At 36.7% G+C, this 25,003-nt stretch overlaps 2 protein-coding genes across 6 annotated transcripts in view; both read right to left on the minus strand.

Moving 5' to 3' along the window:
• GATAD1 (GATA zinc finger domain containing 1) overlaps positions 1 to 578 on the minus strand; it is a 3,914-nt gene extending 3,336 nt beyond the window's left edge. Inside the window, exon 1 of the mRNA XM_026843248.1 lies at positions 549 to 578. Coding sequence (XP_026699049.1) covers positions 549 to 578 — 30 coding nt within the window. The remainder of the gene's footprint in view (positions 1 to 548) is intronic.
• Positions 579 to 7,634: 7,056 nt separating this feature from the next.
• Positions 7,635 to 25,003, minus strand: part of ANKIB1 (ankyrin repeat and IBR domain containing 1) — an 86,341-nt gene continuing 68,972 nt past the window's right edge. For 3 of the 5 annotated variants that reach the window (XM_026843774.1, XM_026843776.1, XM_026843775.1), the window contains exons 10-20: positions 23,620 to 23,708; positions 22,499 to 22,629; positions 18,939 to 19,073; positions 18,310 to 18,396; positions 18,146 to 18,212; positions 17,613 to 17,758; positions 16,803 to 16,981; positions 16,218 to 16,269; positions 12,912 to 13,023; positions 11,161 to 11,294; positions 7,635 to 10,816 (exon numbers count right to left, since the gene is read on the minus strand). In XM_026843774.1, coding sequence (XP_026699575.1) covers positions 10,064 to 10,816; positions 11,161 to 11,294; positions 12,912 to 13,023; positions 16,218 to 16,269; positions 16,803 to 16,981; positions 17,613 to 17,758; positions 18,146 to 18,212; positions 18,310 to 18,396; positions 18,939 to 19,073; positions 22,499 to 22,629; positions 23,620 to 23,708 — 1,885 coding nt within the window. In that variant the 3' untranslated portion in view covers positions 7,635 to 10,063. The remainder of the gene's footprint in view (positions 10,817 to 11,160; positions 11,295 to 12,911; positions 13,024 to 16,217; positions 16,270 to 16,802; positions 16,982 to 17,612; positions 17,759 to 18,145; positions 18,213 to 18,309; positions 18,397 to 18,938; positions 19,074 to 22,498; positions 22,630 to 23,619; positions 23,709 to 25,003) is intronic. The other 2 variants (XM_026843777.1, XM_026843778.1) reach the window with 2 other exon arrangements.

Raw genomic sequence — 25,003 nt, forward strand, 5'->3', positions numbered from 1 at the left:
GGGACTGGGGCCTCGGCTTGGCGGGGAGGGTTCAGGGGCGGAGCGGAGCTCCGTGGGCCCGTGTCCTGGCAGCGTGAAGGCTGCAGATCTCAGAAATGGCTGGCAGGGAGCGTTGGCTCTCGGTCCCCAAGAGAAGGGGTTCCTGTCCCAAGCAGGGCACATCTCTTGCCTCACAAAACCCGTGACAGTCCCGGCGAGTCCAAGGGGAGACCCGGCAGGTGTAGCAAAGCGCGGGAGCTGCCTCCGGTACCTGCTCCGTTCCCCGTTTGCAGGGGGACGCCGGACTCCGTCGTCTGAGGACGGACAGCTGCCATCCTTCCTGCTCACCAGAAAATCAGAGGGTAGGAGGTCGTGGTGGACTTAAACCGTCGTTCTGATTCAGAAGAACAGTGACTCTGGATCTTGGCCTCAACATACACCGGCTTCAGTCTTCGTTAAGTAAACTGCCCCTCTGCATGGACCCTCAGTCACGTATCAAGTAATTTAGAAGGCCATTAAAGCTTTGTCAGATTAATGTGGGAACCACGTACCCAACAGTGGTTCCTTACCCTGATGCCACTTACATGGGCCCAGGCCATCCCGTGTAGACGTGCCTCCAATCTGATGTTAAGAAGTAAATGTCCGCTTACACACAAGTATTTGCAGCCTCATACTCAGCCTTCAGCCTTCATCCTTCGGCTTCACTGAAACCTTCTCTGGTACAAATTAAATTGATGTCCTTTAGTCTTGTTTTCAGTGGACAAAAAGAACAAATCACCTTCTGTAATAACTTTTTTTTTTTTTTTTTTTACAGAGGAAAATGACCCAGCTAAAATCAAATTATTATTTTGTGTAGAACAGAGGCTACTTCATTCAATGGTCTTATGCTAACAACTGCATAATTATTAGACATAATTTGCAGGGATCTGTTTATGGATGCTCCACTCATGCTGCGTGCAGCAGCTGGAGGGTTTGCTGGGGTTGGTACTGACTCATGGGCAGCTATGCTTAATTTCTTGCACTTCTCTCACATCAACTTTGACTTTCTTGTCTCAGGTACCAAATTTATTTCTGATTTGACTTAAATCCTATTTTACCATCATTATCTTGCAAACTGTTCATAGTTCTTTGATTGTGTGGTGTGGGGTTTTTTTTTGTTGTTGTTTTTTTTTTTTCCCTCTGCTTCTTTAATACATTTAATCTTTTTAATTTAATCTTTAAATTCTTTAGGTTTTTTAAATGTGATCTCACAGGAATCTTTCAACTCTCCCCAACTACTCTCCTTGCAGCTTCTGCCTGCTTTTCTTCCCAACAGCCCTCAGAAGTCCTCCACTGCTGGGGCCCCCTCAGTGCTGTCATGTTGGCATAGCATCACTGGTCTGCATAGAAATGGGGTAGAAATGAGTGATGGTGTCTGTTCCTGCCCAGGTAAGTACCTAATGCTTTGTGAAGGTTTTTATTCTATGAATTTGCTAAGATACAGTGTTAATGGATAACAAGTATATTTGGAAATAGTTGGGTTTTTTCAACTCATTTTACTGTAGCCTTTTACCGTCTTCCCCACTCCCAGCTTCTTCCCTTTTGGTTTTTCCAAAACACTACAGAGTCTTTTTCTCTTCTGCACAAATGTAGGATGCATCTGTTTTACTCTATATTCTAATTAAATATGCTACCGTATATTGTTCTGATAACATATCCACTGTGATTTTTTTCTTCTGCTTTTAAATAATTTGAATAAAAAATGCTCAAGCTTTATGTAACCTAATTTGAGGTGATATTTTAAGATAATTCAGTGGGTTTTAGCCAACCATATTTATGTAGTGTTGGCAGAAGACTTTTAATACAGTATTTCTTGACAAGTCAAAGTGCAGATTCATTAATGACTGTCATTTCAATGGAACCTTGGTAAATGACACCTTGAGATTACAGCGCACTGAGTGTGATTATCCTGTTGGCCTTGTGAAAGGCCATCAGAGTTACCATAATGGAGAGGCAGGGATTGCTGTCAGTGCTGTTTAATCACTCCCTAGCCTGAAAGGCAACAGAAAGAGCAGTGGTTAGGATATATTGTCCAAAGTTGTCAGCATGTCTTTTATTTCATTTACACCCAATGAAATTACAATGGGTTAACTTTTTTTGTTACTTAATTCTTTATGTAGGCAATAGCTGAAATATTCTGATTTGAGAGTTGCTGAAAAGCCAGTAGTTATGGGTAGCAGGGGACGGGGGCTCAGGACTTCTGAAAAGTACCCTCTCTAAGTTCCTCTCTAGAGGATTCCAAGTTTGACAACGTTAATCCTAAATTTTGATCATCCTCTACAGTTTCCTGATTCTCCTTAATAGAACTAGACTCTCTTTGAAGTGAAGTGTGTTGAAAGGCAACTGTTAGACTGTGGGAATTGGAAATGCCCGATTTAGCTGAGGGATTTAGCACAGTGTAAGCTCAGCTAAAGCTGGGGAGTGAATCTATTTTCTTCCAATTAATGCATATTTCCACTTCATTTTATTTTTGCCTCAATAAAAGAAAGAGGTGCTCTTGGCTGAGCTTTTTGGTCATGAGAATACATCCCTGCTCCAAGGGACTTCAAATGTAAATAGGACAGAGAAGTGGAGAAAACAAAATGTTGGCTCCACCTGGGGAGTTGGAGCGTGAATAGTAGTGACACACTGAATGAATCATTGCTTCTCGGGAGCTTTCGAGGAGGGTGTTGGTTATTTATTGGAAGTGATGCACTTCCACACACACACACTGTGCATCTCCTGCTTACATAGTTGAATTGTACTGCAGTGGATTTAACTGCATTGTTTCCTCTTAGCTTCCTACTGCTATCCTATAGTCTGCTAGCTCACATCTGAAGAGTCCTTTATGCTGATTTTCTGTGTGTCACTGTTCCACAGTCAGCTGTAGATGATGCACCTGGAGTGCTTCTCCAGAAATATTTGCATTGTAAATGCATGTAATTTGGTATGAATCTGACTGGTGCACTTTGCATTTCTGCATGGTCCTGTACTAAGGTTCTGTACTTACTAGGTCTCTTGTGAGAAAAGCAGGTTTTACTCTTTTAATTCTCAAAGCTAAAAATGATGCTATTCTTGAAATGTATTGCACAATTATTACTTGCATGAGTAGCATGTATCTATCTTTGCAGCTTCTGGATCTTAATTATTCATTTAAGTGTGTGATAGAGCCAAGAACTAACCCCAGATTTTTTAAGGTCTTTGGTTTTTGGCCTTGTGGGACATGGCTAGGTAAAGCAATGGCAGAGATAATATATCATGACCACAAGTACTTTGTTCTTCTAAAGCATGTTAAGATGTCTCTTGAACTACTTTTATTTGTACTCTGAAATGCTTCTGTGATACAAGAACAGCAAAAATACGCCGTTTAACAAAAATCAGTATTTCTGCACTTGTCATGTTTTGTCAGTTCAGGCTCTTGGGACTTATTTTTCTAACAGCTGAGAGGTTTCCACTATTACATCTTGCAAATGGGGGATCCTGTAGTACAGGCTTTCTGCTTAACAGGTTATCTTTACAGGTTACTGTTTCTGCTTCGTTTGAGACAGTTCCTGAGGATCCTGGAGCTTGGAGCAGTTTTGATGTGAGTCTTTGAACAGGATTTGAATTAATGGTTCCAACTAAACTGCATGCCACTAAAAATACTTTAGTCTTGGGTTTTAGCCTTTACGATGCAATGATGTGGTCCTTGGGTGCAACCTTGCTTGTGACTTTGGTTTTATCGCTTTTTGCACCCGTGACAGAAGAAGGTACTGCTTTAACTGTGACTGTGGAAGTTCATTTTCTTTATGTATGTTTTTTGTTAAAGAATGTTTTCATATCTCCATTATAAGCCAGTATGACAGCTGCAAGTCAACACTGATTCCTGAAGGGACCACATGCACATTTCCACTGTGAATGTAAATCAACTTGTTAATCACATAGACTTTCTCTTTAATTAATTAGTAAAAGTATGTAAAGGAGATATGCCAGTTGCATAAGAGTTCATACTAAGTGCAAACTAACCTCACTTATACTGTTGCCAGTTTATTACTGTTTCACACATGTTTCAAAAACATGACAGAAGTTTGTCCTTTTCAGCCAGCTGCACTTAACAGGTCACTTGGGATTGTCACTGTAACTTTTTAAATGAACTTTTCCTGTGGGGTAGGCAGCTCCCTGCCCCCCTGCTTCTGATGCAGCCTCAACTGCATTTTTTAAAGCAGTGCTCAAGCCCTTCTGTGGCTGTAGTTCGATGTATTGCATGGGGAGTCTGTTTCCCAGTAACTGTGTAGTTAGGGCATTTCCAGATCCTGAAAGGGGCAGGCTCACTGTATAATTTTGTGACTTTTTGTCTCTTCATACACTAGTCAAAGGACTTGCTGTAGCAGGCAATAAACTGAGCCTGAGTGTCATTCACTATCTCCAGTGGGACGTCGCTGTAGTACCTGAAATGTTCCCAGTTCTGATCTTGGCACCTGTGGCCTTTGGCATTCTTTGTGCCATCCTGCATTGCAAGTGTGAGTACCCGAGATAACTGTCAGAATACCTAATTTTCCATGATGTTTTGCAGCAAATTGCTCTTACTTGTTGGATTCTGCAACCAGTTCAAACTTGCCTAGGATATTTGTCCATGGTTTAGTCTGGGAGTTTTTCCTGCAGTCCCTGTTCTATTCCTTGTCTAGCTCTGTTAGTGAACTTCAACATTTCTCTACATTGTTATTACAATGGAATGTAGAACTACACTCATCCTTATTTGATTTCACTGGAGTTTCTTCAAAGATGAAACGGGACTGCTGTGCTGCTATGATACAGCAGAAGCCCTGTACTCAAGCAAAACTTAGAAGGGCTGACAAGCATGAAAATTGCAACGAAATAGGGCATATAAGAGGACAGAATCTCTTTACATAACAAATTGCTATTATGTTGCAGTGTAAAGATTTCCAACCTGAGTCTATACAACAGAATAAGATAATTTATGAAAAATGTTTTCTTTTTTTGTTTTAACAGTAGCTACAAATAGGTTATGCCCTATTGGAATCGTGGTCTTCAGTATTTTGACAGTCTATTCAAAGTGCATCTTTGGTGATATCTCACCTATTTATCTAATTTAAATCTCTAACACTATTTTGGAGAAGAGCTATATGGTAGCAGAAAGAGCAAATATGTATCAAGACCAGCTGTGTATCAAGGAGAAGTTACTTCATCTAAGTATCTTATATATCTTCTTGTATAATGAATAAACATCACATGCACTGTAAAGGTCTACATCCTAATGTTTCTTTCTGTGCCATGTATATTGTGCTCACTTTGTACAAATAAAGTAAATGTGACAACAAAGTCTACCAATTTCCTCTGCTTTCCAGGACAGAATTAAATAATGGAAGTATGGGATTGGAATGCTAAATTATAGCCAAGCAGAATTTGGACTGCTGTGCTCAGTAACTCTGTCTGTATATGCTCTAAAAAACAGAACTGGAATTTTAAGTGGTGCCTGCTGCTGAATTATACATAAAGACATCATGGTCACAAGAAGGGCCTCAAACTCCAAGATGTCTGAACAGAAAATGAAGACCACTAATTTAAATTTTTTTAAAAAATTACTTTTCTTGAATAAATTGCAGAATTTAAAATTTTCTGTTATAACATGTTATAAATTCTAGTATTCTTTGCCAATAGCATTAGTGAATCTTGTTGACTAATTAGTATGACATTGCTGTTTGTTTGCATCCCTAAAGGTGATGATGTTGGCCACATGGACTGCCATGCTAGAAAATGTGGACAGTAAGATTGGCATTTGCAGAGTAGAAATGCTAGTGTCCAAGTAAGACCTTTTTTTCAGACAGATTATTATAAATAAAATTGATCTAATAATTAGAGCAGAAGGTGCAGTGGCCAAGCTATAACTGATGAACAATTTGCAGAGTTATATTCCCTGTTGCTCACAGAAAAACACCTGGGTTCATAAACTGATAAATATTCCTTAAAACTATTTATGTAAATCATTCTTATGTAGTGAACAATTCTTATGTAAAAAACCCCAAGATAACCCCCCCTATCTTTCTTCCAGTATCTTGTGGTGGGTAAGACACTTATGCTTGGATGAAAATATCACTATAATCTGAATTCTTGTTTGCAGTACTTGAACATCTATCTGGATATATTAAATATTTTCTTGCTTATATTCCATTTAATTGAATAGTCATGCAAATGACCTAAAAAGAAAAAATATATGCAAAACACCCTCTCAAGTTTGTGTTTCACTGCAGAAGGGATTTCTGTAAAGAGTAAGACCTGCATAATTTTCAAATAACACCATTCTGTTGAGAATTAGATTTAACATTTTGTTGATGAGATGTAACCTTAAGTATCTATGAAGAGTTGAGGAAAAAAGGGCTTTGCAGTTAAGTTAGGAAATATTTTCTCTTTACTCCAGTATTTTAAATATTTTTTTATGAACTACTTGAATTGTTTCATGTTGTTATATATTTGGAGAATACTGTAAATTCTATACTTGCCTATTTTTCAAGTGGAATGAAAGCCTATCATTGCAGAACGCCTTCATTCATTTCTTTGCTCTCGTACAAAGACTGACAGCAAACACAGCTTTATGTAGTATTTACAGGGAAACCATCTCCTCATTTTGATGCACATCTTGTGCTTTACTCTTCAGTTAGAAGGATGAGATGGTAAAAATGACACTCAGTTTTGCATCATCACTGGCTTTTCTACATCTTTCAAGTTTCCATATCTGGTTGATCTACAGAAGAGTAAGAAGGACAATAATCAGTACATTGACTAATTCAGAGTAGATTGTCTAAACAACTTTTAGTAAAGAAACTATCATTATATCCATGTTTGGCTTCCATGAGTATTACAGTGGGGTGCCTCGTGCGTGCTGGGAGAGGGAAAGAGAAGGAGAAGGTAATAGTGAAATTTGCCTTGATAAACAGATCTCTGTGGGGGTGTCTGATTTTGAAGGATACTGTGATTTTAAACACCTCAGTATGTTTTAAATTTGTCTGTTAGTATGTTCTAGCTGCCATAAACCCAAAAATCGCTCTTGTGATATGATCTTCGTAAAACTCGGTACTTCCTAACTGCAGCATATGCAGTGACACCACAGCAGCGGGTGATGGAGAGTGCCTTACAGTGACTAATCCAACTTAGTACATTCGATTTTAGAAGCTCTCCAGCATCTTGGCCTGCTTGTTGGAGGAAGCTAATTATTCTGTTCATTGTAACAATGAACAGAACAGTTTAGTGCCAGTTAAAGAGACAGCCTGGGATTCCCTGGTAACAATGAAGACCGGGTATTAAGTGGTACTAAATAACACTAATTAACAGGGTCTCCCTCCACAATTAGTCCCCAACTCTCCTTAGCACCACTCTTTGTAATGACAAAGCAAAACAAGTGCACAATAGGGCTGTAGAAATGACGACAAAATTGTCTATTTTAGACTTCGTTTGCAAAGCTTAATGAATGTGGTACCTTATATTTACAAATCAAAACATTCAACTTGTGATATGGTCCCCAGCTAGCCTGGCACAGGACTGAGCATATCCTAAAAATATCTATCATCACTCTTAAGAATCTGCTACAATAAGTCTAAGATGTAATGAGACACAACGGAGTTAGTTTAAGTAATAAATGTTTAATCAAAGAATTTTACATATTATTAACAGCATTCATTTGGCCAAACATCTACATGGTTGTAGTATCCTACTTGTATATAAAGTGGGAATGTATCAAGTATAGACTATGAAAGTGCAAATAACAATTCAAGGTTAGAGTAATTTTTTACATTATAAAATTAACAGGTTTACAAAATAGTCTTGCCAAACTTTATTTTTGAGTTGTAAAGTCAATGACTATGGTGTTAAAATAAGTACCAAGAAAATACAAATTTAATAGGCTAATTTCATGCTCATAAGAGTAACACAGAAACAATGGATATACTGCACAACCTAACCAAATTACAAAAAACCAGAACCCACAAACTTCACTATCTTCACAGAGAGCACTCTTACATATCTTACTGTAACTTTGCAAGACATCTCAATGCAATACACAATCTTTTTGTGAGAATCTTTCTATTCAGAAATTACAATTCAAGGAAGCTATGTGAGTTAAACAACTTTCAGACCGATTCATTATGATAGTTCATGAAGAACTGTTTTAGTTGAAGGATTTTATACCATAGAACAATTTAAAATAGGTATTTTTCAAAGATATCCAAAGGTTCAGGACTATGTCAGGAGTAGGGCGGCTAAAGGACAAGTTGGAAAAATATTTGAGACTATTCTATTTCATTCTTTCTAAAGATGCTTGCAAAATGAACAAGGTTTTTATGGGGTAAGGGTAAAATATTCTTATTTATTTTTTTACTAGTATGAACCTTGTGACTGCAAGGTTCAAAAGCTGGATTTGCATGAATTAGTTACCAAAACACTCACTTGAACTCACAGTAATCAATACATAAACTTTGCTACCATGACACTTGCCTATACACACTCAGTAGTAATAAACTTTATATCATATCAACAAATCTCTGGTAACAGTTAAGCAAAACTTAAAATGGAGTGTATGTAATTTGCTTGTGTTATGACAAGTTTTGATTATACGTAATTAAAACAGCCATTTGAACAACTTACTCTAGTTGTAATTACATACTGTACCATTGTATCTCACTAACTGTAGATTGATGCTTTTAAGCAAATCTAAAACCAGTATTTTTTTTTTTCACGGTACAACAACTAGGAAAAGGAGTTTTTGTGGTTTTGTTTTTTTATTTTTTAAATTTTTTTTACACTAAACAGTAATCACACAGCAAATGAATATTGTGCAATTGAACAAATACCTAGCAGTGTTTTGTTTATGCAAAAACACTGACTGAACATTTAATTATTTACTGTAAAGGCAAGGCCATGGGTGGTTTTATGGAGGTCTTTGCAATTAATAGCATAGTTACTCCAGAACAGACACTGAATTTGAATTACTTGTTTAACTGTGGCAACTATCCAGTTGGGTTAGGCAAAGGCACCATAATATGTTGAGCTGAATGTGTTATCTGAACGTTAATTGTGGGACTGGCTAATATATGAAAATTCTGTATTCCTACATTTTTATAAAATGTTATCATTAAAAGTAATTGCACTATTAGTGCATAGAATGCTTTGTAGAATTATGAAAACAAAGAACTATGATTGCACTTCCATTAAAGTGTCTCTTAAAATACAGCATAGCTGTTGCTAACTCACTGTATTTTAATATTTAAAATAACTGTTTAACAGCAGCATTAGGTTTTATTAACTTAAGATACAGGCTACATTTAATTAAATGCAGTCACCATGGCAACACATGCCAGTTAAATTTAGAGAAGCAATGCTACCCAGTGTTTTCTTTCACTGCTAAGAATTGCGGGATTAGTTTGGTAGAGTAACACTGCACTGTTTTGTTAGGCTACCGCCAGCTACCTGTTCACAGTTTGGCACATTTGGACTGTAAATAGACATGAAAAAATCTTTGATTTTAATGGGAAAGAATATCCCCTAAAACTTGTTCCTGGAGCAGTACTAAAGAGAAGCATTAAATACCTCCGTTCACACTGCTAACAAAAATGAAAAATGAGTAAGGAAAAGTTACAGAAAACAAAAACAAAATGCAAATGAATTGCTAAATGTTATTTTGGTGAACGAATGAGTTCTAAAAAATGAAATAAACTATTTCTTAGGAAAACCAACCAAAATAATCAGTGTAAGCCTTTAATCTGTACTTTCAAGTTAAGGATCATCAACCTAAGGCTAAACAGATGCTGCATTGTATTAGGAATGTGGAGTACAACCTACTTATTCCTTTTTCTTGAGAGCAAAAAGGCAAGTACTACCTAATTAAATGCAAAGGATATTCCTTGAAAGGTTCACATTATTATAAAGAACTACAATTCAAGAGAACTCCTAAATATCCATTGTTACGTCAGTGGTTACAACTGAGCTGTAATTATGTGGATCAAAGCCTCCATAATGCTTACTCCACATACTGTACCATCTGTCACTGCCATTCATTTACTCCAGACTTAGTTTTCATTCATACCAGATGCACATGTTCAATCCATTCACTTGAGGTTTGAGGAGTCTGACTTGAAGTATCTCCTGAAGCATCCAGGGTGCTCGTTACCTCCCTGTTATTATCACCACTTTGTGATACCGCTTCACCTGGAATAATGTTTTCTTCAGAAGTACCTTCCTCTGTTTGGGTTCCTCTGCCTTCGTTTTTGAGTGCATCCTCAAACAGCGCATGCTCTTCCTGAGGCTCCAGCCCTCTGTCTGTAACATTTGGTTGCCCTGCTGACCCGTCTTCGGTACTGGGTTGCCGTGAATCCTCATCCGTTTCTGTACTCGTCGAGGGGATCAGAGCAATGCTCTGTGGGTTCATGTCATGAAACCAGGCCATAATATTTCCAAGTAGGTTTTCATTGGTATTGGGATCTTGACTGCTGGAATCGGCATCACTAGATGTTGAGTATAATCCACTTCTTGTATCGCTGCAAGTGTGTGAATGAAGACGATCAGCTGAAAAGGGATCATTGCCTGCACCTAGTCTCATCAGACTGTCACCAAGTTCTAACAGCTCAGAGCTGCTCAAAGCGCCTCTTGGATTATCTATACTTATGGGAGCAGAGTCCAGTCTTGTAGGCAAAGAGGTACCTATTGCTCCTAAAGATGCCTCATTATTTAGAAAGTCTCTAGTTTCTTCATCTATGGCCAAGCCAGATTCTTGTAATGACAACTGAATAGCTAGCAGGATGTTCGGGTCATCTTCATCCAAAGAACTGAGAGCCTGTTGAAACACATAAGGTTGCTTTCAGAATAAAACTTTCACCTTGTTACTTATTTTGGATTAAAAGTAATTTGGACTCAAATCTGAAATTCATTCATTATTCCTAAAGGTCAGAAGCAATTTTTACTGACACAGTTGGCAACAGAATTTATAAGGTGACTACTGATCCAGCAGTGATTGTTTAGCATGTCTTACCGGTGTGAATGTATTAATTTGTTGTCCTAGATACTCCCTTTCTCATAAAAAAATTAAGAAAATTTGCAGAGAGACAAAATGACACAGAGAAGCAGAGCAGAGGAAAGCAAGCAAAGCAGAAAGAATGGAAAAGAGATTAGGGGAGATACCTGAAGAGAATCCTGGTTTTCAGAGCGACTGACAGGGGTATAGTCATGAAGCGAAGAGCTGTGCAGAATACCCATAGAAGCTGAACTCACCATGGAGGTGCCATGTCTTCTACTACTGCCACCTTCCTGAGTGTCTGTTTGGGCAATTGAAACAAAAATGGTTGAAGAAGCAGTGAGAGAGCCTTTTCCACTGTTATTTACTGACAGAATCTCTTCCTTCCTTTTGGATTCCAGCTGTATAATTTTACTCCTTTATTCACTCTGAACTAAATTATCCAAAACACTCCTTCCACACCAACACTCTTACACAGGGGCCAAACACCAGTCCCACTGTTTTAGGAGTGACCACCTCATTCCTTTGTGCCTTCCTGCTCTCAACGCCCTTCTTCTCTTTGAAAGGATGGGGTATGCCATCAGGAGCATGAGCCTGTTGACAGAAGGGTCAAAGTGCTTCAAAGGCACGTACATGATTTATGGAAAGTCCTGAAAAATACTGCACATGGACACTACAGGATGCATTTACAGGTGATTACAACCAAAGTTTGCCTGTTTCTGTTCTTTCAAATAACAACTCAGCTGTAATGTTAACATTACAGTAATTTTTACCTGTTGCAGCACAATTAAGAGTAGAGTTGTTAGTGTATACCTCAGCAATCAGTGACATTGCTGTTTTATTAAAATAGAAGTAAAATGCTGTTTCAAAAAAAATGCTTTGTAAAAAAAATAAATGTAACTCTTTTGACTTTTGAAAATGGAATTTTCCTCTTAAAAACTGAAATGAAATAAGGTGACAAGAACTAACTGTCTCTTGCATGTTTTAACAGTATGAACTGGTCATTGCTACAATACTCAAGTGTTCAGTCAAATTCTAGCCCTCAAACTAACAAGATGGTTTTGCATTTTACTTGTAATAGGGAAGGACCAAAGCTCACAAAAATGCTTTTTACTACTTATAAAGAATGCATTTTTTAATTTCTCCTCAGTAAAGGATTTCTCCTTCTGTTTTTAAAAGACAAGCTATGTACAGGACTTAAGTTCACGAGACACAGTGATGACAGTTTGTGCAGCATGGCTTAGACACCAAGCACACAACTGGCAGCTCTGAAGAAACGGTGTCACAGTATGATTTGGATTCGAGCTATTTTTGTAACTTTGCTAAAGCTCCTGGCAGAATGGAGACAGCCCAGACAGACAAGTGACCTTAAGGGACTGCGCTGCCAGCCGTAGCACTGCTTAGAGGAGTGGCATGCTGGAAGTCATAGCCCATGCCAATTTGCTTCCTGGCTGTCTTTGCCAAAACAGGAGTTTCTGAGCAGGGTTTTGGAATACGTCCTTATGACCTCTTCCAGCAGGCCTGTAGCAGGGGAACCCTCTTCTATACTCTTTACACACAACTGGTCCCTTCAATTTGCATAAAAGAGCTGGTATATAGATAAGACTGTCATATAAAGTATGTGCTTTTCAAAATTTCTTCAGCAAAGCAAACCTGCTCTAAATAGCTGAGGAGTTGTTAGTGGAAAGACCAATGCATTTCTCTTTAAAAAGAGGAGCAGACACAATGAAATCAGTAACACGTCTAAGATCACATACAAAAATGCAAAAATAAGCGTTTGCATGGTATCCTGGAACATACAGCAATATATCGGAAACTTCTTCAAAGTGTATCCACAGAAGAACAAACACTATAGTCACTACAAACAATTTCTGAAGTAGGAAGAGAAAAAAAAAACCAGCCTCAGGCAGGAACATACCTAAAGTACTCTCACTGGGGTCATCAGGATCCGGAGTATTACTCAGCAGACTGTGCATGTCTCCACGTCGACGCTGTCTGTGCCTCCTCCGATACTGAAATTCAGCATATTCCTGCATAAACCAAAGGTTACAAAATACAGGGCAGCATGCAGTAATATTTTTCTGATGTAATGAGCACATTTTTATAAAAAATGTGTGATTTTATATGTTTATTATAAAATCACCTGTTTTCAGAAAAATAAATTTCAAGTTATACCATGCAATGTTCAACATAAATAATAAAAAAAAAATTACAAGGTAATCCTAAATCTATAAAATAATGAATCAGCAAAGAAAAATACATTACTGACATTTAATACTTGCAAACTCCCTTTTTAAAGAATTCCAAGTACACTTTTTTTTGAAGAAGGTTCTATGCCAAACTTTATGTACACACACATCGACACACTTTTTAATAAATATATACCTAGTGATTTTAGAACATAAAACCAATTAATCTGAATTAGACTAACAGATTATCTCAGAGAACCTGTTGCCAGCAATGGCCAATAGAAAATAACCTTTGGAAGGCTACAGAAAGCTGGCAGACATACACCAGGACTTGTTACACTTTTCTCAGCCTCCAGAAGACTATGGCTCAGGATCTTCTTAAGCCACAGCTGATACTCTTCTACTGAACAGTCTTTGATGGATTTTTATTCCATAAATGACACATCTCCTCTATTTTTGCCTAACTTGAGCTACTAACAAGCCATACCATATGGATTTGAACTCCCGCAGCCTGTAATTTCTCATGTGGTGTGTATTTATCAAAGACAGTTTACATAACACTTATGGGAAAGACTCACTTTTGGCCACATCAAGCTAACATCCCAAGGGTTAATTATCTTAATACTTGGAAATGTTTTGATTGCCATGCCTTTCCTAATATTAAGAGACTAATTTTATGCTTGAAGGCAAATTTCCAGATATACTTTCTGTTTAGCACAGCTGACATTGAATTTGACTGTGTAGGTAAGATCTCTTGTACAATCTTGTTAATCTCAGTTTTTCATTTACACAAGGCAATAAAAATACACAAACAGGTACTAGCTCGTCTCTTTGGAAAAGAATATTGCTATTTTCTTCCCTAAACCCCAGTTTGGGAAATCTGTAATCCAAAGGTTTCATTTGGCCAAATGACTTGGGAAAGATAACGTTACTGTTACCTTTCCTTTCTTACATTAACTCTTCATCCTAGAATATCTCAACGGCTAAAGTATCTAAAATTCAAAACTGGAAGTATAATTTCTCTTATACAATGACCTTATTAATTTTGATGGTATTAATATGTTATGTTACTTTTCCATTAAGTGTTTCAGACCAAGTTCTTGTGCATAATAACATATGAAGCCAAAAAAGAATAGTCACAAAATGATCAGTGTGGGCTAATTTTTATCTGTGTAAGGCCCATGAAAACTGTAAAGACATAAAAATAGCTGTACTGGACCAGCCCATTTAACCCTATATTCTGTCTTCAACAGTCATTAGTAGTAGATGCTTGTTAGCCTATGGAACAGCATAAAAACCAGGGCAAACATGAAGTGATTCTTCTCTTAAGTATTTTTCCAGCTCCTAGGGAGCTCAGAGATTGCCTACGGAAGGCATAACCTCAAACAACAGAAAATAAAATCTTTAAAATATATACTATAATATCTAATTATATAACTGTGAATTGGATAAGGAATAATGAGAAATGATCACTGAACACGAAGGTTTATTAGTTATATCAGATCTTATCTCCTACCTGTTTGCAATAAAATAATGGTTTTTACCAACAGCCATTTAAGTTTTGGTTGCTTTTTAACCTTTAGAAAGATATCTTGGTTACTACTGATAAAACCTTATTCCTGATTACTTGGAACAATTTTATACATGTAAACAAAAGGAGTTTTAATTTTACTGGGTAGGAACATCATGATTTCACACAATGGTCTACAACAGAGTTCCTTGCTAAAACCAGTAAGATTTTGTTTTCTGTAATAATCTGGTATACACAGGTACTCTATTACTTGTCAGTAAAAAAACAGCTCTATGTAAAAAACTATGTAGGGAAATTCACTAAAATAAACGAAGATGACCATTATTAATTCTATAAAATTCTTTTAGCATAGGTGGTTGCAAGTATCCTTGATAGCTATGTAGCAAAGAAACCAACTTGCAAGATACAGTGCCACATTTAGGCAAATCACAAAAACTCATAAGCAATCATCTAAGCAGAACTGCAATAGCACCTACTGCTAAACAGCTTATCAACATATTTTTTACCAACTTTTTCTCATAACCAGTTCCACTGATGACACAGTAACAGCACAGTGAATTTGACATTATCAAATGTGGATTTATTTCAAAAGAAAGGACTAGAGGAACTAGGCAGGAGAAACAAGTTGATCTTTTGTAGAAAAGCAAGCTATTTTCTTACCAGCGTGATGGTCACCAACAACAATAGCAAAGGAAATATATAGAAAAAGTACATGGAATTTTCCAGGATGCTTTAAAATGGCTAGCTAGAAAGAAAACAGCAGCAAGGGAATGTTGAAATGAAGTTTCCTTCCTAACTGAATGCTTTAATCTAATATTCTCAAAATATTAAATAAAAATTAAGGTGATAAAGGAAGGCTTTATAGGAAGCTTCTCGTATTTTAGTGCAGAGTCTTGAAAGCAATTTACTCTTTCGCATAGACAGATAATGGAATATTCACTTTAAAAATTATAATTTTGATTCTTGCTTAAGTAGCAAAAGTTCATCTCATTTGAGTATGCAATTTCCATCCTGCTTCAATATATAAAAAGAAACATTTCAAATAGTTAACACTATTTAGGTGTATACTTGTATGTTTTTGTTGGATTGTTACAGAAGGACGGAAATTTCTTAGACTTCTTGTCAAATTCTGATGAACTGATGTTGCAGTTGAAAGTAATTTACACAATTTCATACATTTATTACTTGATGGTTCCCCAGCACACAGACACCAGTTTATAGACAGTTTAAAAACTGGTTATGTACTTAGAAAATGATGAATACAATATAGATTGTCTAATGCCACCTTAAATAACTATAGCCATGTTAGAGGCACTGTTTAGAGTCACTGCACAATTAGCTATGCATATATTTCCTTCTATTGTGAAATAAATATAATGGTAAGCTTAAACCAACTTGAAATGCTTTGAATCAAAATATGGAAGCTCTTCATGCAGACTGCAATCATACCTGCGTTTCTAGAATATGCAGAACTAACTTAGAAGAAGAAAAATAAATAGTTTACCTCAGGGGATGCAAATCCTAAATATTCCCAATCCCATGTTCCACCAGCAAAGCTATAAAATGAAGAGATAAAGTTTAGAAGTAGAAGAAAGTATGAACAAACTCCAGAGCTTCAAAACCTATCAACATCTAAAAAACTAGTGCAACTGTAACTCTCGAAACTTAACAAGTCTTCTGCTTTAATTCTTACCTCAAAATTAATTTGGAAAGCTATACAATTAAATTGTTCACTATTTGAGAACTGTTCGGTATTTTTAGCAAATACTTTTAGATTTTTGGAGAGTACCAAGTATTTAGTGACAATCTCGATGGAAAATAGTGAAATGGAAGCTACGACATATAATCATTAATATATTACAAATGGGGAAGCAATAGGTTGTGATATAGAGAGCAGTGATTCTCAAACACATTTTTCCTCAGTGAAAAGATGTGATTCCACAAGGATTAAATGTCACTATCTGGTGATTTACAACCACCACGTTATCAGCTCCACTTCACCTCACTGTCAACGAATGACAGCAGATTCACCCACTTTGGCAGCTATCAATGAACTTTTTTGACTTGCACAGTATTTTGTTTGGATTACCTGCGCCTGGGTGCTTCTGGTGAGTCTGCAGGAGCAACACCACGGGCCACAGAGGCCAGGAACTCTTGCCGTTTCTGCTGCACAAGACAAGCTGCACGGATGATTTTATGGCGAGGAGTCCGAAGGTAAGGCCTGTTCACTTTCTGTGCAAGGTCTTCAGTCACCATTTCTAGATCTGTCTGCAAAAGTTAATAAATACAGAATAAAATAATTTTACAGTGAAACAAAAATCAGGTGGAGCTCTGCACTATAAATACCAAGCAGAATGATATCCGTTTTCCTGGAAATATAATTTGAAATACCAAAATACTGCAGAATGTCTGCCCTTCTAGCCTACCTTTTTATCAACCTACATGCTGTTCTCCAGCCTGGAGTAGGGATTCCTTGCACTCACGCATACTAAACATCTTTGGGGGCCCTAAAGGGGCCACCACCACCCAGGTACTCCCCAAATTTTGTGCCTACCCACTTGTTAAGACACATTAGTAGAAAACGACATGAAAGAGGAGATAGAGAAGGAAATGAAGACTGAAGGTAAAATATTATTTTCAAAAAAGGTTGAGTATCTTTTTTTCCCCTTCCACCTGTCCTTATCCCCTTCATACATGTACCTTCAGTTCTACATTCATTCTAAAATTGAACTAAAAGCTACTGTGTCACAGAGTAATAAAATGCATTAATTTTCCAGCTTGGTTACAAATACAAAACAGATGTATCAGTTTTACACTACAAAACCAGCAAAAAGACACTGATAACTAATTTTACAAAAAAGGAGTAACAATAGAAAAGCAAAATATATGCATGTATTACCTGCATAAGTTCAAATATTTCTTTCTTTGTGCTTTTAGGCTCCAAAAAGAATCCATATGGATAAGAACACTTAAGAATGCGTCGGGTTTTCAGAAGCTCTTGTACTGCATCTTCAATGAATGTGGTATCAGGACAGCCTCCCTCAGCTATAAGATAAAACAAACATTGTGAAAATATTTTCCTGCTGAGGTCAGCATTTATTTTCATTGATTTTTCCTCCAAAATAATAACATCTATGTGCATGTCAGTTAAATATTTTGCAAGTATACAGCAGCAAGTTCTCAGTGACTCCACAGTGCTCTTACTAAAAGAAGTAAGCACAGAATATTAGCTTCTCCCTTGCTATTTTCTTCTTTGGAACAGATAAGATTTACTGTACATTCAGCTTTCACCCAGAGTGTATGAATTCCTAGTACTGGAGGGATCACACCACACAGCAGACTGATGTGAGCTCTATCAAAAAAAAAAAGGTTTAGCCATAGAAGAGTTGCTTTGATTTCAAATAAAGTTCATAGATTACAGCAAATACTTACTTCCACTGAGAGCTCTACTCAACTGCTCCATCTTTTCTTTGGCTGTTTTTAGAAGGCGCTGTTCTAACTAGAAAAAAAACCCAAAACCAACAAACCCAATAAGATAATTATTTTTTGACAAATAAAATAGAAACACAAATCAGCAAAAATGGCTTGACCTGCACCTGATAGCTAAGTTCATGGTTCTTAAATCTTGTGTAATAGTGCATAAACCTATCAAGCTCTTGAAATCTTCTATGTTTCTTTTCAGCCTGAAAAATAATGAGGAAACAAAAGAAACCATAATAAATTTTATGATTTAATTTAGTAATCACCATGAGATATAATTAAATAACCGTGTCCATTCACACTATTCATGAAGCATTGTACACAATGCCTTTGAGTGCCATGTAAGTAGACAAATGTACTTTTTGACATTCACAACTCTTCAAATACTGTAACCAGAGTTGATACATTGTGTTGAGCATGCTATTCAAGCAGACTTTCCAAATGCCAAAATTAAGACATGTCTTCTGTATGCACAGCAGTCAATTACAGTACCAGCATGCCCATTTCACAAGAGGAAACCATGGCACAGAGAAGGAAAATGACTTGAGTAAAGTCAACCACTGGCTGTTACCAAGGCCAAAAGCAGAACCAAATTTTATGTTTCTATCCACAAATAAGCAGTGTTTTCTTTCTGTCGCTTTGATATATTTAAGGTTGTATTTTTCTGTTTAGAACTTAAGTAGGTAAGAATTTTGAAAATTGCAGCCTTAGTGTTATTTTTCAAACACACACATTCATTTGTTACCTCTACTGTCATCTCCTTGGACTGTTCCTCTACATGTTGAATAACTTCATAGCGAGTGCATCTGTAATAGCCTCCAGTGGAAGAGCTGTGCTTCTTCCATTCCTCTAAACATATCCAGCAAAAGTCATATTTGCACTTTAGGAAGAAAAAGAACAAAGGGATAGAAAAAAAAGCAGCAGATACATTGTAGATTTGCAGTTATGCATCATTATTCCTCCATGAACAACTGAATTAACATTATTCGGAGTGTGCTTATGGTCAGAAAAATCTCTGAGGAGACTCCTTCCTATTTTACTTACTACAGAAGATCTGGGTCATCAAACCATGTCAGTCATACATGTCTTTTGTTCCTTGGATGACAAGATTGTGTTGCATCCACAAGTTAAGTTTTAAGTGGATGATAAATACAGCTGATCAGGCCTGGGTTTTTGTTTTTGTTTTAAAAAACAACAGTCCCATTTTTAAAGTGACACAGAAACTATTCCTGAGAAAGGGCAATTTTTTTCTCAATATCAATTAAAAAATGTGATTACTGGTATTTTTGTCATGTGGTGTTCCTGATGAAAAATATTAATAACAGCTACGAAAGCAAGAGAGAAGAAACCAGAAATAAACTTTGAAGAGTGATTACTTCAATGTAAGCTTTTTCTGCATCAACTGAGTAGAGAGCTTTTAAAATAGGTAACACCTTACAAGGAGATCTGACTTATCCAGGAGGCTTCTCTGTATGAAAGAAGATCAAACGGTATTAAATATTCTTAGCTCAGCACTGAGTTCTCAGCTAGTTTATTTCAAAATAATTGGAAGCTTTTTATGGATGGATGAGCAAAAGACTACGACTTGGTGAATCTGTTTATTTTATCTGTTCTACAGATAAGCAAACCAAAATCCTGAAAAAATGAAGCAAAAATTTACATTGATTAATATGAAGGCATTAATACTATTACTGAGATTTGATAAATTGTTGCATTTCTTCTCTCTTTGATAATCTTAACCTTTTCAAGAATACCTAGTTCATACCAGATGTGTTTATCAGTAGTTGTTTTATACAATCAATTAGATACATTAGAGGAAGAAATGGAATCTAATTCTTGCATTGTACTTTTGCTTATTTTGTCTCACCAGTGGTGCTGATTTTCTTCTAAAAAGCAATGCAGACTAGGGTATTTCTTGTTATTGTACTGAACATTCTCTGGGCTTAAACATTTTTTGAAGCTGTTTGCTTATACAAAATGGTAAGATGAGTGCTGAGAATGAAGTGTGAGAATAATTGTATATAAAAGTGTTAAGTGTGTATCACTGCATCATGTGCCTACCATTCAAAACCACTCATATTAAGAAAAAAAAAATACAAAATATTCAAAAACCAGTATGAAACAAGTTGTTTCACAAGCAACAGAATAAAAATTTATGTATATACTATATACTATAATAATCTCACCTCTCCCAAATTATCTCCCTCCATGATCACTTCATCATATATGTCTCATAATCCCTCACATCTCCAAAAGCCTCCTCAGAAAAGATTGACCCAATGTTCCCAGACTATCTTCCAGTACCTCAGTCTCTAATTAAACATCTGAAACCACATCATCTGTTTCTACACATCTCCCAAACCCCTGAGCTCTGTTTTACATGCCTGTATGATCACCTAGCCACGCAGCAATACTGCTTAGGCTTAACAAATCACATCTGCTGCCTGGCCACCATCTGAGCCAAGCAGAAGAGGTAACTGCTGAGCAGGTAACTGCTGAGTAGGTATTTCAGCCTCTCTCTTGGTGGCAGCACAAATCAAGTCTCTGCACCATACAGCTACCAAGTTCCATGAAATTTGCAGTAATTTAATATCCATGAACCCCGTCCTGTTCCCTCATACGTGGTTCAAAGTACCCAGAAAGTTAAAAACCTACTACAAGTAGGGGAGTGAGAGAGCAGGACAGCCTAAGCTTTGTCTCCTTAGAAACTGGGATCCTAAAACAGCAATATGTCCACTTAAGTACAGAAATGTGATTATATGAGTATAAAGTTTGTCCTCCTCTACACCACGGCACGTACTAGCTGCTAAGAGGCAGTTGTAGCTCATCATGTAGTAAGCTTGAGCAGACCTTACTGCAGCAAAAGCTCTGTTGCAGACCCTTACTTCAGCAGAAGAAGAGACAAGAGAGGTGACAACTATATTTTGTGTCTGGGTCCTGAAATGAGCTTGAGGATACCCGGTTCCTCTCCTTCCTCACTAGGTTGAGGGGAGGCATCTTCTATTTGCAGAGATTTCTCCACCACAAAAGGAATCTGACGTTTTAACAACAATTTAAACTGTTTATAAGGTACAGCATCAAAGAAGAAAAGAGAACTGTGGTTGTCGGCCGGTGCCTCAGAATGGTACTGAATTAAATTATCAACATTCAACAGTGGTTAATGGCCAAATTCTTCTCCAGCCTGAAGCAGTAATTCTGTTCAGTTGAGATGAGGTCAGTGGCAAAAGCTGCAATAAACATACCTTTTACGGTTTTCAGCACTATGGAATTTATGAGCTCTTTTAAAAATCATTTAAAGAATAAAAATCCCCAAACAGCAAACTTGGCATAAACCAAAGTGGAGGAGAATCTGTTCTCTGCTGCCTCAGACAAAACCAAAGAAATGACACAAAAAAAGTCCCAACCTTCAATTCTTATCACAGGAAGAGAGAGAATAAGTGATGATAATATAAAGAAAATGGGATCTGATTAGCAATGGAGACTAACACACTTCCAGAAAAATAAAGAGAATTATTTTCTAAATCTCTTAGCTTTTTATTGGAGGCTAACTATGTCAAGTGTGTGTGCTACTTTCTTATTTTTAATGATGCTCCTCAAAGAGGTATTAGCTGTAGTTATACAAGGTATTTCTGACATAAACTAACAGTATTCTAAATATGCTGCTCTTAACAATTTGAGAGAAAAAGCATTCTCAAATGATACTGAACTCATAGCAAGAAATATTTTTTCTATTTTGGTAGCATAGTGCAAACTCATGACTAATTTTTTGGCTGCTGTCACCAATAAGTTTCTTTTGGAATTGATCTTTGCTGTCTTTCCTTCCTACTGATTAATTCCTGTTTACAGTTTTCCACTTAAACTTCTGTTTTGTTGCTACGTTAGAGAAATAATGCAAAAGAAAAATGTAGTGAGGCAAAAACCTTCAAGCTTACCATTCCTTAAAACATTTAATCTTCTGCCTACTAAAAGTGTTTTTCTCTTTTGCAACACTAATGATGATTAAACTATCAATTATTTCTGTTTCCTTAAGTTTCATACTGTATTGCCAGTAATTCTTAGGTGTTTATGAAATTTCAATCATTACAATGTTCACCAGCCAGCCAAACAGATTTCACTAAGTATTAAACATTTTCTAAATACATGTCATCTGCCATTTGCAAATTATCTAACTCTTGTAACAGGTTCCATTAGATCTCAGGCATGACATCTCAGAGGTTTCGGGTGTCTGTGCTCCTGCAACATATACATGACATACCCAACCTGAATTATGGTTTCACAACAAATTATACGAAGGGTCTTTCTTACCTTTGCACATTGCATGTGGTTGCAGCCCTCATTCTTTTGAATTGGAGATTTGCAGTTGGCGCATGGTTTGGAGTTCGTCAGTAACCACAGGCAGTTGGCAGCATCTTCATATGCCTCACTCACTCCCACAACTTTTTGAAGGTGACAGGAGGATATGGAGCATGCAAAAACAGAGAAGTTGAAATTGTACTTGTGTAATCTTTTGTGAAAATCAGATTAGGAAAGGTACATGTTTACCTGTTTCTTGACAGAATATCATAAATCTTCACTATATATATTCTCATAGATACAAATATATATATTTTCTAATTACATACTATATATATTATTCTTATATATTTCTATGTATTTCCACACATATATTTCTATACACATTTATATATTATATGACACATAATATATAAATGAGCAAATACATATATGAGAAAAATTAGCATAGTTTGATGAAGTGTGGTGTATTTTGCCTCTTTATAAAATTTTCTATGCTTTCCAGAATATTTATAACATATTGTGGAAAGGCTCTGAACTGTGGCAACCAAGTTAAGTTAGTACTTATGCAAATTACTGTTAATCTTTTTTTTTTCTTAATGTTAACAAAGAAAACGTCTGTCCTGTGTAAACCTAATCTTTATTGTTTTTTTCAGTAAATGTTGTTTATCATTAAGCCATTCCCCACAATTCCCTTGCAATTCACCCTGAACCTTACTTTATTATCACCTGTTTGTTTGAAGTAGTTTTAAAGCACACAAACAACCACACAGAACACAACTGGGCTAAAAGGTTTCAAATTGCCCAGGACAAATAAAGTTATATTGAGGAATAAATCAATTAACAAAGCTGTAAAAGGAAAGGAAAAGAGTTCTGTGTGCCCTGACTGAACCACACGTGCATATAGGGGGAGGAATGGTTTACAAAGAACAGTCGATTGTAGTGCTCCCTAATATGCAGTTAGAGTGTGTAGCAGCCCCTCATTCAGAGATTTAATTTTCTTCCCCTTTTACCCTATTTTCTAAGCAATTTAGAGTTTTTACTTAATGCAACTAAAAAATCCCTCTAAAACCAAATGTAACAACAATGGCAAAAACAAATTAATCCCCCCCACCCCGAGCCATGACTCTTACGTTCTTCTGGTTTCATTTCAGATATTTTCTGTAGCCAGTCCTTCCAGGTTTGGCAGTCACAAGGTTCATGTGCTTCACCAAGACATTCCCTGAAAATGAAGGTGTATACACAATTACGTATAATTGAGAGATTTAGAACTAAAGTTAGAATTGGTTCAAGCTAAAAAACATGGAATCTTATCACGACACAGTGGAACTCTAATTAAGTCAGGAAGATAAAAGGACATCCAAATAACATTATTTTAAAATATTCTTAGACTTAGTTCACAAGCATAGATGACTATTATTAAGATTAATAAAGAATTTAACTGAGACAGGAAAGGAAAAGAAATTTTTAAAATTAAAAACTGAAATAAATCAGCTGTTTTGCAGTCAGTTTGAGTTATGCCTGGGTATTATGCCCGGGTACTATTTTAGTACCACAAAAATTGCTAGTATAGTTTCTGTGATAAAGGTAACACAGAACAAAGATATTATCCAAAACTAGGTAGTTTGCTATAGTCGAAATGCAGTTTATGTAGAATTACTTGCATCTATTCACTTGTAATAATTAATCTTTAACTAGAATCAAGCTTTTAATCTAGAATAAGATCCAAGCCCTTCAACAACAGCAGTAAGTATTTATGGATGTTTACTCTTTCCACCAGAGTCTCTTAAATAGGGGCTTTAACTTAGCTACATGGACATAGTGGAGAAAGTGAGTCCCTTGAGCATCTCTTAAAAAGTCACTAACAGCTTTAAGGATGGCAATCACTACTGCATGGTGGCAGATATATGGCTTCCAGATGGTGCTTCAGTGCAGATGTGTCAATATGGACTCCGGATTTGTAATGACTCCCTTTTTTACTGGAATGGCAGCAAATAGCCTCAGACATCTGCCACATCAAACAAAAAACAGTTCAAAGGCAGTATATTTCAGATGGGCACCAGCTGCATCAGAGCATATGCAAGTTTTCTGCAGATCCAATGGTGAACTGCTCTCTGCAACACAGATTCAGAAGCTTCAGCAATACTCTTTTCATCACTCTTGTCCACATCTTCAATAGGAATGCAGGAAAAAATAAAAGGTTACAGCTACAGTTTTCAACTTTTTTTCCCACTGCTAAGTTTAAAGTTCACCACGCAAGGATCTCTGGTGTGGAGATACTTTAAGATTTGTAGCTGGGAAAGATTGTACTGGAATGAATAACGAGTCTGTAATAAGGCAATCTCAGCCCTGGTTGAAAAGTGATACCTTTAAATTCTGTGGGACAGCAGTACACTTGAATTATTGACTTCAAGAGAGCCAAGACCTCTCACACAGTATTTGTTCCCAGAAAGGACTGAAACCAGCACATAATAAATTCAGTGTTAAGTTAAAAGCTGATTAGTTAATGCGCTGTCT

The sequence above is a fragment of the Athene cunicularia genome (assembly GCF_003259725.1).
Source record: "Athene cunicularia isolate RWA chromosome 2 unlocalized genomic scaffold, athCun1 chr2_part1, whole genome shotgun sequence".
In the NCBI taxonomy this organism is placed as follows: Eukaryota; Metazoa; Chordata; class Aves; order Strigiformes; family Strigidae; genus Athene; species Athene cunicularia.